A 13,236-nucleotide genomic window follows, 5' to 3' on the forward strand; every position below is an offset into this window, starting at 1 on the left:
AAAACCTTTTTCAACCTTCTTATTCCTCATGGAGTTAATAAACTTTTGTGCTATAAGAATGTTATTTGCACTTATCCTGTAAGTCACAAAATTAGATTGAGTGTTGGATATGGTACTAGGCATAAAATATTTTAAATGATCAGCAATAATTTGAGTAATGATTTTGTAACAAACATTCCAAAGACTAATAGACCTAAAATGACTAAAATTTTTAGGAGAGTGTATTTTCTAAATAAGAGTTTGGTTAACCGTATCAATGCTATTCGGGTCCTAAAACACCAAAATTGTTGGTAAAATTTAGCCGACAACCCAGCATTCGTAGGAGCTTTCCAGCTTCCCATATTAAAGGCTGTTGTTTACAATTTAGTCATAAACACTAGGGGTGTTCAAAACCAATCCGGACCAAACTAAACCGACGAACCGAACCGAAAAAATTGAAAACCGAATTAACTGAAAACCGAAAAAACCGAAAAAAAACTTGTTTTGCTGTTTTTTGTGCGGTTCGGTTCAGTTTTCGGTTTTGACTTTGAAAACCCTAACCGAACCGAACCGAACCGATTAGGAAAAAACCCTAAACATTACTAACCCACCCCCAGACCCCCACCCCCAAACGAAACTACGTGAGTGTGAGCGTCTGACCCTAACCCCCAAATCCCCAATCCCTAACCTACCTCAGTGCTCATCGCCCTCTCTTCTACAAAACTCCACACCTGCGCACCCAGCCACACCTGCGAAGCCTTCGGCCCGTCGCACATTAGGCCAACACGAAGCCTTCCTCTTCGCGAAGACGCCGACAGAGCAGAGATCCCATCACGCCGCCACCCTAACCCATCAGTTCAGCCCAGCACAGAGACGCCACCACCCTAACCCCTCAGTTCAGCCCAGCACGGCAGCACCTCCCAGTCTCCCACTCAGCCTTCCTCCCAAGTCAATATGGAGCCCGAGCCACCGATTCAGGTAATGTTTACCATTTGCTGTTTACTGGTAATTCTGTTCATTAGTGTTGATTTGTTGCTACTTGGCGCTTGCTGTTGATTTGTTTATTTCTTGCTAAGTTTTGTTGATTTATAGCCTTTTTTTTCCACGTTAATACTTACAGACAAATGCATTGTTGATTTGTTGCTACTTGCTATTGCTGGCTCAGTGGCTTGCTGTTTAATGGTTCATTTTATTGTTGTTTAATGGTTCAATATATTGAAAATGTCCTGCTTGCTGCCTTGCTGGTTGCTGTTTAGTGGTTTATTTTATTGTTGTTTAATGGTTCAATATATTGGAAATGTCCTGCTTGGCTGCTTACTGCGTTGCTGTTTAATGGTTCATTTTATTGTTGTTTAATGGTTCATTATATTGGAAAATGGAAATGTCCTGCTTGCTTCCTTGCTGGTTGCTGTTTACTGATGCATTGTTGGTATTGCTGGTTATTGTTCAGTTTATTCAATTTAGGGTTATTGTTGGTATTGCTGTTTACCATCTATTCAGTTTATTGTTGGTAATTTGGTCTTGCTGATTTATTGTTCAGTTTAGGGTTATCAGTTTATTGTTCAGGTTTTGTTCAGTTTATTCTTGATAAATTGTCGTTTGCTAATTATTGATTTATTGTTCATTTTATTGAGATCAGTTTATTGTTCAGTTTATGTTCAGTTTATTCTTGTTAATTTGTTATTGTTGGTTATTGACTCATGATAACAAAAAGGGAACTCTGAGGCATGTCTTTTGAGTAAAATTATAACAGAAATGAAGGCTTCTTAGTGTATCATAACTCATAATTCAATTGGCCCTTTTTATATAAGCATCTTCTCATCATGAAACTATTGCACAACAAAATAGTGAAGAAGAGTTTGATTTATATTCTTTGTAGTTGAAAATGAAGAGTTTAGGATTAAAAGGTATGTCTATTGAAAGAAAATAAAAATTTATGCCCCAACTACATATTTTGTACTTGAATTGCTCCAACATAATTCTCACCTTCCTACTTTTGTTGCAAGAATAGCTTTTTGGGCTGTCTTGACCACTTTCCTCTTGCTCTTTGCTTAGCCATATCCTCCACTTCCATAATTGTTTCATTTTTCTTCTTCCATAATGTGAACAAATGTATACATTATTGCTTATTTTCTTCATGGTATGAACATAGATAAAATTGCAGAAATATACTCTGGGGATATAAAGTTCCAGTCACATAGTGATGTCTTGCGGTGCTTAATTAATTATCATAATTTTATCGAACGTATTCCTCATTATTTCATTGCATGATGCATATATACTACTATCACCATGGTTTCATTTCATGTAGCTGTTTCCTAAGATTAATTTTATTGGCACTGGTACTTTTGAATTTTGGTCATTCTGGTATATGTATATTATAATGTCACTGGAGTTATAGATATTGGACTTGTACCCTCACTCTCATATAGAGCACCAATGCCAATTCAACTTTAGAGTAGAGAATAGATGCATAACTATTATTATTATTATTATTATTATTATTATTATTATTATTGTTGTTGTTGTTGTTGTTGTTGTTGTTGTTGTTGTTGTTGTTGTTGTCGTTGTTCTTATTATGTAACTATTTTTTTTATTTCAGGTTGGTTTGTATTAAGAAGTTTAGCTGTTTTGTTAGAGAAGACACCATAACTTTGCTATCTTTTAATGACATTTTTTTTAATTTTCAGTTGTGTTGACTGTTGAACTATTAAACTTCTTTAATTGTCGTATTTGAATTTCTTTTGTCGTTAAATTTTATTAGATCTAGACTTTGTTAGCTATTGTGTATTTGTGTTTGTCGATTTCAATGTTATGACTTTGTGAAATAGTATGGTAGTATTTTTTTTCTGAATTGATTGAAAAAATCAAACAAACCGAACCAAATCAAACCGATTTTAATTGGTTTGGTTTGGTTCGGATGGCCTTGATAAAAAACCGAACCAAACCGAACCGCAGTTTAATTAGACGATCGGATCGGATGACTTTTTCCTCAAAAACCAAACCAAACCGCACCGCGAACACCCCTAATAAACACGCACTTCTTTTCCAATTTTAATATAGTCATTCTCCCTTAGTCTAGAAAATATTTCTTAAACAAAAAAAAAAATAGATATAATAACGTCATTAGTATAGAGATTTTTAAAGAAACCAACTCCTTAATCTTTAAGCATATCTATATCATCCACCCAAGCCCTATCTTTAGACTTGACTTCCATGACTCTATTCCTCGTGTTTTCTATTGATTTTTTGATGAAAATATTTCGTATTCCTATTCCCGAAGTTGATGATATTACATTGGGACATCTGTTGCCAATGCATCTCTTCTTGGATAGCAATAAACTCATGATCTTTCCAAAGCTCTTTTTGAAGGTCTTCAAGAAAGAAATTTTGGCTTAAAGATAGCTCTGTATTGATCCCTTCTAATCTTTTCAGGATCTGCTTCTTCTTTTTAAAGATATTTCTGATGATCTCTTTATTTCACATTTTAATATTATTGATAAAGTTGACAATGTTCTGTAGGAAGTTATTGTTTTTATCCCAATTATTTTTCACCAAGTTGTTAAATTATTTATGAAGGAACCAAGGGGCTAAAAATCTAAAAGGTCTTTCCACTTAGTTGCTAGTAGTAGCTCTAAAATCTAGCAAAATAGGAAAGTGATTAGATTTTAATTTAGGAAGATGTCTAATTCCAACATCTAAGAATCTATTTTCAAACTCAAAATTACTTAAAAAATAATCAAGTCTCCTTTTACTATTTTTTCATAGCATTGTCAGGTAAAAGGAAGACCTGAAAAGTCTAAATCTTTTAATTCATAACAATTTAAACAATTAACAAACTTATGAGTATCTTGAGAGAGATTATGAGAATCCCCCAAATTATTAAGAGAAATGATAGAGTTAAAATCGCCTCTCAAGCACCAAGAGCCATTGATGTTGAGATAAATCTCTTCAATATTGTTCCATAACAAATTTCTATTTTTCACTTGGGGGATACCATAAATCGCTGTAAAATTTCAAGGGATTTGACTTTTTCACTGTATTGCCATATGAATAAACTATTTATACATAACGAGGGTCCTGATATTCCATGAATCTTTTATCCATAGACACCAAATTTCTCCTGAAAAACCTTCTGCCTCACTAATACTTCAAGAGTCAAAGCCTAATTTTCTAATAATATTCTCCTCTTTAATCCCTAAAATGTGAGTTTCAAGTAAGATACAAAACTTAAAGTTATATTTAACTCTGAGATCTTTAATAATAGTGTGAAAGACTTTTGACGAGACCCCTCTACAATTTCAAATGAAAATATTGATAATAGCAAAGATAAAATAAAGAGAATCCTATGGATAAAAATTCTCTATCCATAATCGAAGTAGTTAAGCTTCCATAATATTGGTAGACAAATCTATCTGCATCTCTTTCCTACTTGAGGGTTCTTCTTTATGGGTAGAACAGCTCTCGTCTTTCGTGCACTCGTCTTTGTCATTTTTCTCTGGTTTTGGAAGTTTGTCTTTTAGAGACCTCATCATATAATGAGCCATAGGACTCCTTCCCATCATTTTAGCAAGGATGAGTTTAGTTTGGTTATCTAAACTACCATCCATTAGAATGTACATCCCATCATGCTGATTGTTTTTGTATATTTCTTGGTTTAATCTACTAAACTAACTCCAATATTCTTTGTATTCTTCACATTCTTTTTCTGATACTCATTGGTTTTCTTATTAGCAGCTAGCATGACATTTTTTTTCTTGGAATTTTGACTTAAAACTTCCTTTCTTGATCTGAAATGGTGATTGTACTTTGGTAATGTCAACTTCTTTCCCTTTGAAAATTTTAATGCTAGTAAAATTTTTCGGTTTCACTTTTTGATTGTTATTTGCATTATTATTTTTAATTTGTTAGAATATTTCTTTAAATTTTCTTCTATTTTGCTCTTGAAGTCTTGACCTATTGAATATTAATTTTGGACTGCGATTCCTCTTTAGGTTGAGACTATTTTCCTTCCTCATCATTTATGAAATTTAAAACCTCAAATATGATGGAATAATTTTCTTTCTTTTCAGTCTGTTTTACCTCCCGTGATTTTCTTCCTTTGATTTAGGGATATTATTCTGATTTTGTATCTTGTGAAAGCTGTTGGTTCCATTAAGTATATTCTATGGAATAGAATTATCATTAATAGAATTAATGGCACCATGTGTAAATACTGATCTAGATTCTTTGTCTTCTATTGACCCAAATTCTTCGCATTCTATTTATTCTTTCTCTTTTTGGCTTTCATTTACGTCAGTTGTTGTTGGCTCCGATCATCAGAATGAGCTCCATTCATAGGATTCTAATTACCAACACGGCAACACCTATAATTGCATCATCTTTATATAAGTTTTCATGATTTTTCTTTGGGCAAACATTCACCTTATTATAATAATATTTTTAACAATTGAAACAAATTAAATATAATAACCCCTTCGTATACTAACATGAATTTTTTTTAAGATTGAAAAGGTTGGAACCAATTAATTTAAAAAGATAAAGATAATTGAAGACAGAAAATTAGAAAAGATGAATGAGATAATAATTTTATCCTTAAATCTCTAGTAAGAATTTTATATTCTATAAAAGATTATTGAATTAAATTTCTCATAAATTAAACTAACATTCACTTGACATATAAAACTATATATTAGGTTTAGATTAGTTCAAATTGAAAAACTATATATAAAAATGAGAAACTATTATTCAACCACTTATTATTATTATTATTATTATTATTATTATTATTATTATTATTATTATAGAATATACTATACATTTTTTTCTCTGATACTCATTGATTCTTTAATTAGTAGCTTGCACGACATTTTTTTCTTGAGATTTTGACTTAGAACTTCTTTTCTTAATCTGAAATGGTGGGTAGTGAGTGTTAATCTCTTTTTCTTTGAAAATTTTAATACTAGCAAAATATTTCTGTTTCACTATTTGATTGTTATTTGCATTATTTTTTTTAATTTGTTAAAATCTTTTGTGATGAAAATGATAAATCACAAGGGTTGGAGGGTTTCTTATGTAAGACCCAGAACTTTTGAAAAGTCTTATTATGATCAAGTCTCAAATCCTACAGTTATTTATAGTCTTAATTTCAGAGATTATTTTATTAAAGATAATTAAGGCAAGCTTTGATTTATTGGATTTGAGATAAGCTATGATTATTATCCAATTTTATAATTATTGGATTATTTTCTATATTTAAAGTATAAGGTTGATAGTTATGAAACAATAAGGATTTTATATGATTTGGATTAGATAAGTAATATTTTAAATATTATTACTGCTATTTTGGAAAATGAAGAAATTAAGTATATTATTTCTAATTTTTAGATTTGGACATTTTATTGAAAATAATTTGTGAAATTGATGAGCAAGTAGTATTTTCTATATACCTCTAGTGTTGGATTTAATTTGGGTTTCAATTATTATATTATTCCCAATTTTATTCGAAACTACCAAATTACCCCTAACCCTAATTTTCAAAATAAGGAAACCCTAACCCAGTAACCCGTTAACCGACCCGGTTCCCTTTTTGCCCACACTTAGCTCCCTAGCCCTCAGCAGCCGAAACCCTTCCCCCCAAAGCAACAGCACACAAAGTTTCCTTTGACTCCCTGAAAGAAAGAAACGAAGAAAGGGAGGAGGGAAACAAGAGATCAGAGAAGTGGAGAGAGGAAGAGGAAGGACGGCGCCGGCGGGCATCACTGCCGCCGCGCCGTCGTGTCGCCGTCGAAGGAGAGGAAGCCATGGACCGAAGTCATGGGTGGAAGAGAGAGCGCGAGACAGAGCCGCAACTGCTGGGTTGCCGTCCAGCCTCACCCCACCTTCCAGCCTTCATCACCACCGCGTGCACGCCGTGCCGCCGCCTCTGTTCGTCACACCATCACTCCTAGCCGCGCCGTCGCCAAGGAATCATCGTTGTCGAGGGATCCCAGAGGAGAGAAACTGCGCGACATTGAGGGAGGAAAGCGCGGGTCAGTGACGCGAGGAGCACGACCCGTTGCGCCGCCGTGTGCTAACGCCGTCGTCCTCACCGTGCCGCCATCACCTTTGCCACCGAGACAGTCTCCGTCATTTATGGTAGAGCAGAGAGGGAGAGCTCGGGAGCAGAGCAGATGCGAGAGATCTGGGGCTGAGCTGGGAGTCCAGCCACCGCACCCGACCGTGCTTGCGTCGCCGGCGCCGCCTCCGTTGGAACCGCCGTGCTGCGCGAAGCTAACGCTTCCTCCGTCGGAAAAAGCCGCCATTAGAACCCTTACTGATTCGGTGAGCCTTTCCCCTGTTTCTGGTTCTGTCACAGCCTTTCTTGGAGGAGAAGTCAGTCGTGCCGCCATGCCTGGCAGCCGGAAAACGCCATTTACCGTCACCGAAATACACTGCCGGTAAGGTCTTGTTAATGGATTCTGTTTCCTTTGAACTTCAAGAATACCATAGTCACGTCTTGTTGCTGCAGTGGTCATCTGAGTCACGTGGAGGGAGGAAGGGCCGCTGGGTGTCGCCGTACCTTGCCTCCGCCGCCGAAAACAGCCGTTGAGTCCTCAGTATCGGGTCGTGTATCCATGCTTGCCTTTCGTGCTCGGTGTTCGCAGCTGCCTTTGTCATTTCAGTAAGTATGTTTCGGAAAACCTCGCGTTAGTATTTCGTTGTGTTTGGTTAATGAATGTGAATTTTAGTAACGTGGGGTCGAGTCCTGATTATTATATGTTGCGAATAGTGTTGCGATGGTTATTGTGAAAGTGGCTGGGAGCTGAGGTTTTGGTTGCCGTCGGTTCGGGTTGAGGCGGAAAGGACCCTGTGAGGCATTTGGGTTATGGATTTGCATTTCGAGGTAGGGGCGCTTTCCAAAAACTATAGTTTATTATTGGAATTATTACATATGGGTATTGATGTGAGATATTGTGTATTTGGTGATTGTATCTGCCTTATGTATCAATTGATTGACTCGAATGACTATGGATGTTGATTTGGCTGAATTGTTGTGTGGCTTGTGAAACGTAATGTTTGAAGTTGATTCTTTAAATATTTGAAATGAGTTTAATCCATTGAGGATTGGTTTGGATTGAGTCAATTATTTTGATGATGTAAAAGATAGAATGCTCTTGAAATTCAGCCTGGGTTGCTTTAATTGCTCTAGTTTTGATAAATGATTTATTGCTGAACCGATTCTTTAAAGCTTTATAAATGAGTTAAATCGGTTGATATTGAGTTGATTTTTGAAATGGTTTCCTTGGGGTATGCCATTGAGGCGACTGTTGGATTTAGCTTGCTTTTGAATTGATTTCTGGTTTTGAGCTGTTGAAAAGGAATGAGAAACGGTTTAGTTGGGACCCGAACCAGGTGGCAAAAGTCCAAGTTTTAGGGGAGGTGCTGCCGAAATTTCTATAAAATCCGAGTCTTTATTGAAATGTTGTTTGGAAAATGATGAGTTAAAGACTTCTACTATTTTATTTGAATTATCAAGAAAAGGATGATTCATAATTTTGAAATGAATTATTAAAGAGGAAATTGTGATTTAGTCTTTCTTCTTAAGAAAGGCATTGTATCTCTTTCAGGAGAAAGTTATTTAGATGAAACTTGTGTTTTAAAGCTATTTGAATGTGAAAAGGGTTTATGCCTTTGAATTTGACTTAGGGGTTTCAATTAAAGAGTTTTAATGATTTTGAAAAGACCTGACTATCTATTGACAAGTTTCATTTTGAAATGTTTTGAGAAAGGTTTTAAGTACTCCTTGAATTTTGAATTCTTGCAAGACTAAAACAAACCTTGAACAGTTGAAATGTTCTAGAATTTATCATGGGGGTTGAAGTTGGTTTTGCTTAAGTAAAGGAAACGGCTTTGAAAGAAGTAAATGATTACGTGACTCGGTTTGGCTTAGATCCTATTTTATTACTCAAATCGGAAAGCCAAGGTTTTAATGATTTAAAATGAATTTGGCGAGATGAGTTATGCTATTCTCCCCTAAGGACTTGAGACTTTGCCAAGGAACTTTTGTTACAAAAATCCCATTGTTGGATGGGTGGTTTTGAATGTTTCAAAAGGAATCTTTAACTTTCCATGGTTTCGAAAGTTTTGGAAAGAGAATGCCGAGAGTGGCTTTGTTTTAAAAAGGGAACTCACTTTGAGTAAATTTGGCTTATGAGCCTGAGATGATTTGAGAAATGAGATCTTTAAAGCCAAGGCTGAAAAGAGTTGAAACTTGATTTCAAAGTGAATGAATTGAGAAAAGTGATTTATGGCTTAAATGCCGATGTATGAATTTGATGATGTTGAATGGTGGAGGTGCCATTTTGTTATGAGTCGGAATGGCTGTGTATAATATTGATTTATGGCGGATTGCCGAATGAGTTATGGGCCGTATGGCTGATTATGAATTATGAATTTAAGCCGGATGGCTGAGATGGATGTTGATCCATGGTTGGGACTGGATGAATATATGCTTGAGATACCTGGGTAGTAGCAAGGGTTGTGGTTCGTCCCACTTGCTCCAGGTCAGAGACTGTGATGCCTGGGTAGTAGCGGTAGTAGTGGTGATTCCACTCGCTCCAGGTTGAGCTTTTAAACATGCGCCTGGGTAGTAGCCGCAGTAGTGGTTATTCCACTGGCTCTGGGTTGAGCGGGTAGTAGCAATGGGGTTGTAGCTCAAACCTACTTGCTCTGCGAAGGGTGTTTCTGTCCATGGTTAGCTACCAGGACGTGTCGAGTTGGCTATATAACCGACAGATGATATCATCAGCCACTAGGGACAGGCATGCATCATATGCATTTGTGTGACATTGGTTGGGTGTGCATATTATACTTGGTTTGCCTATGTGATTAATTGCTAACTGTTCTACTTGTAATAACCGTTTGTTCGTGCTTGAACTTCCTATCTGTGTTTGCATCTGGGACTCTGTTGGATTGTGGTGATTGGTTGTTGGTTGGATTGTTTGGGCCTAGGGCCGTGGTTGGAAAGAGATGAACTGATGGTTGATTTCGGTTTTGTGTTTCTGATTTGGAATAAAATTATGAAAGGCTATTTTGGTTCCGCATAGATAAACCGTTTTGAAAGGCTCTTGAGTTTTGAGAATTGAATGGTTCTTCTTTCCGAAAATATTTCCGACTTTACTTTCATTGTAAACCGTTGTTTTTGAAAAGAGGCATAAGATGGTTATGAATCACTGGTGCGGTTATCTTCACGTATCCTATTACAGTAATTCCCAAAAACCCTCTACTGAGAACCCTTTCGAGGATGATGTTCTCACCCCCCTACATTTTTCCCCTTTCAGGATATGGGCGCAGAAGTTACGAAGAGTTTATCTAGTTGTTGTTGAGATGCTCTGTATTGCTTTAGATTATTATTCTTGTACCCTCGCCTTTATCTTGATATAATCTGTAAGAGGGATAGGGATTGTATTGGATTATGTTTGTAATATTATTTATATATATATTTGTATATATATGGATGTACTCTTTATGAGTTGTTGTAAGTTGTATGGTATTTATGGAAGTATGTTATCGAACAAGAGTATTTTTGGGAGCGGTGTTGCGGTTTAAAGTTTCAAACAGGCTCATATTTTAGTAGTAAATAGTATAAGTGTCGTCGTAATATCCGAGCTATCAGAGTTGCGCAACTGGAAGCGTGAGCTTTGGTAGTTAGGGTGTTACATCTTACCTTAACCCACTGAAGTTTGTGATGAAGATCACCCATGGCTCATACTAGAGCACTTCTAAACAACCAAAATCACAAGATTTCCTCAAAACCCAAATTAAATTCGAATTTAAAGAGAAAAATGAAAACTGGGCAGAGGACAGTGGAATACTTACCACAAAACTTATATAGAATTGTAGAGGATGAGAAGAGCGACGCGGGGCCGCAAATGGCTCGTCAATCGGAGTTCTGGAGAGAAAGTTATGGTGATTTGAAGTTTGGAAAGCTAGGTTTTCTTTCTCTCTTCTCTCTATCCGCCCCCTCTCTCATTCTCTAGGGTAAATGAGTTGAAATGCTCATAACTAATGTTTATATATGTTGGGTCTTGGGCCCAATTCACTTGTTTTAGTCCGTTGGCCTAACTTTGGGCCAAAACCTTTAATATTAGAGTTTTAAATCGTATTTTAAATATTTCTAGCTTCCCAAATTATAATTTCTCATTTCCTAACCTTATTCACTTATAATTAATTTATTCAGCTGTAGTACCGGATAGATCTCAGCCGGTATTGCCGGTCAAATTTCTAGTGCGCATTTTTATTCAGAAAACTATGTTTTCCGACTCAGAAAAATTCACTGAGTCCACATATCATATTTAAATTATCAAATTTTGATTGCTAAATTTTCTAACCATATTCGCTCCTATTTAATTTATTATTTAATTAATTACGGTTTGACCGAATTTTACAAGGATAAGGTGGCACTGAAAGAGATCTCTATCTATTTCCCTTATTTTTTAATAAAAAAAATTATTGAAATGATTTTCGAAAGAGATCTTGTTGGTAATAATAATTTGAGTTGATGTTTAATTATTTATTTATCTTTTGATTGGATGATTTATTTTTTATTATGAATGATGGAGAAAAAAATAGGTAGTGGTAGTTGAAAAGTTTGAGTGATGATAGTAAAAATAGAAGATGAGGATATGATAAATTTTTTAAGATTTTGTGTGTTTTATGTATTTGTTTTGCCAAACATAAAATATGTATACATATCTTTTGTATTTATGTTTTCTTAATTTATGTCTCAATGTCTATGTTTCCATATATATATACTAATCAAACAGAATCTATGGGTAGTATATGCAAATTTAAAATAAACATGATAGAAAGTTAGAAACAGCCTACCATAATAGTATTTGATTGATCATGATGGAATTTATAATAGGATAAATCGAAAATGAGTAGCTATTTAGGTATTACCGAGATAAATTTTGAGAGAAATAAATAGTATAAATCAAAGATTATATAATTATAATAAGAAAATAGTAAAATTGTGGTGAATTTTTTGTTTATTAGGAATTTTATTTATTTATTTATTTTGCTTAAAGTAAAGAGAATTTGGAATTATGTTCTTAATTAGTCGTATTATTTCTTCCATGACTAATTTTCATATAAACAACATTAAACACTTAGTCAACAATGTAATATTTTTCATTTGTGACATTTTCTGATCTCTCTTTTTTTTTTTGTAGGTGTTAGCTTTACAAGCCGAACTCTCATTCTTACAAAATCATCTTGCTACAATGGAGATACGCCAACCGCCACCAATTCCTCCAACGCAAGGAGTGCCGACATCAACTGTTTTCTCAGTTGCGGACTTACCAACGGTTGTGGGCGTTGCCCCCGCCACCTTATCAATGCCGACCACCTTTGATCTATCTTCCCACTTTGATCCAGCAACGGCCCAAGCATCTTGGGCTGTGTATCAACGGGCCATGATGGACCCACGCCAATACATGGCTGTTGCCAGCCCAATAGGCCCAACTGCTGGTGGTGGTGTTGATCTCCAAACAGTTGCACGTGAGCTCATCAATAGGCATGTGCCTCTGCAAGCACCACCTCAGGCTTTTGGTTCCAATGCTGCATCGATGTCAGCTCCATCGCTTAGTTCTTCTAAGTGATCAAAAACATATTTACATCTTTGAACTTTAAGCAACTGATCTTTAATTTTCGTCTCGTTAATCATAGATAGTTATGGAGGAATGTTTGAGTTTTCTTAGGTGGATGTTTCGTTGAGAAAATAAAGTCATAGTTACTGTATCGATAGTATATCATTATCCTTAGCCTTTCCTCCTTTAGTTTTTTCTGTAAAAATGCTGGGCAGTGAACTTATTAGTTATTAATACAGATGTGAAATATTTTTAAGGGGTAAAATTTTAATTTTTCTTTAAGTGAAAACTAAAATAAAAATGCTTTGAAATGTTTTAAGTGAAGATATAAATTTAATATTAACAAATATTATATTATTAATTTACTCAAAAAATAATTTGTTTATCTTATACAAACGATTACCAACTTTTTTTCCGATGCTAATATTTAAATTTGCATTACCATGTGAATACAACTTTAGATACAAAATATGGCCCCCCAAAATCAACATAGAAGAAATCGTTATTCCATTTATTCATACATAATAAGCAAAAGAAATAAACCTGTTTTTATGACAAATTCAACACACAGAGCAAAAGTATTTAATAAACATAAACGGATAAAACACTTAGAAAGAGAGTGAAG

General features: G+C 35.2%; 1 protein-coding gene and 1 long non-coding RNA gene across 5 annotated transcripts; both read left to right on the plus strand.

Annotated features, from left to right (window-relative positions):
* The first annotated feature begins 602 nt into the window (after positions 1–602).
* On the plus strand, positions 603–2,807 carry LOC140178339 (uncharacterized). The gene is made up of 2 exons (XR_011871220.1): positions 603–957; positions 2,582–2,807. It is a non-coding gene; the product is annotated as an uncharacterized lncRNA (long non-coding RNA).
* Positions 2,808–6,308: 3,501 nt separating this feature from the next.
* On the plus strand, positions 6,309–12,876 carry LOC112743921 (uncharacterized). 4 transcript variants are annotated; one of them, XM_025793352.3, is made up of 4 exons: positions 6,309–7,418; positions 7,490–7,642; positions 7,751–7,864; positions 12,195–12,876. In XM_025793352.3, exons 1-3 carry the CDS (start codon positions 6,796–6,798, stop codon positions 7,785–7,787), a joined length of 813 nt encoding a protein of 270 aa, XP_025649137.1. In that variant the 5' UTR covers positions 6,309–6,795; the 3' UTR covers positions 7,788–7,864; positions 12,195–12,876. The 4 variants fall into 4 exon arrangements, with proteins under 4 accessions (XP_025649137.1, XP_025649138.1, XP_072070899.1 ...); XM_025793353.3 differs by having other exon boundaries at positions 6,310–7,418; positions 7,490–7,646; XM_072214798.1 differs by lacking the exon at positions 12,195–12,876 and adding an exon at positions 10,302–10,532 and having other exon boundaries at positions 6,310–7,418; positions 7,490–7,646.
* Positions 12,877–13,236: the final 360 nt, after the last annotated feature.

The sequence above is a fragment of the Arachis hypogaea genome, chromosome 14 (genome assembly GCF_003086295.3).
Source record: "Arachis hypogaea cultivar Tifrunner chromosome 14, arahy.Tifrunner.gnm2.J5K5, whole genome shotgun sequence".
NCBI lineage: Eukaryota > Viridiplantae > Streptophyta > Magnoliopsida > Fabales > Fabaceae > Arachis > Arachis hypogaea.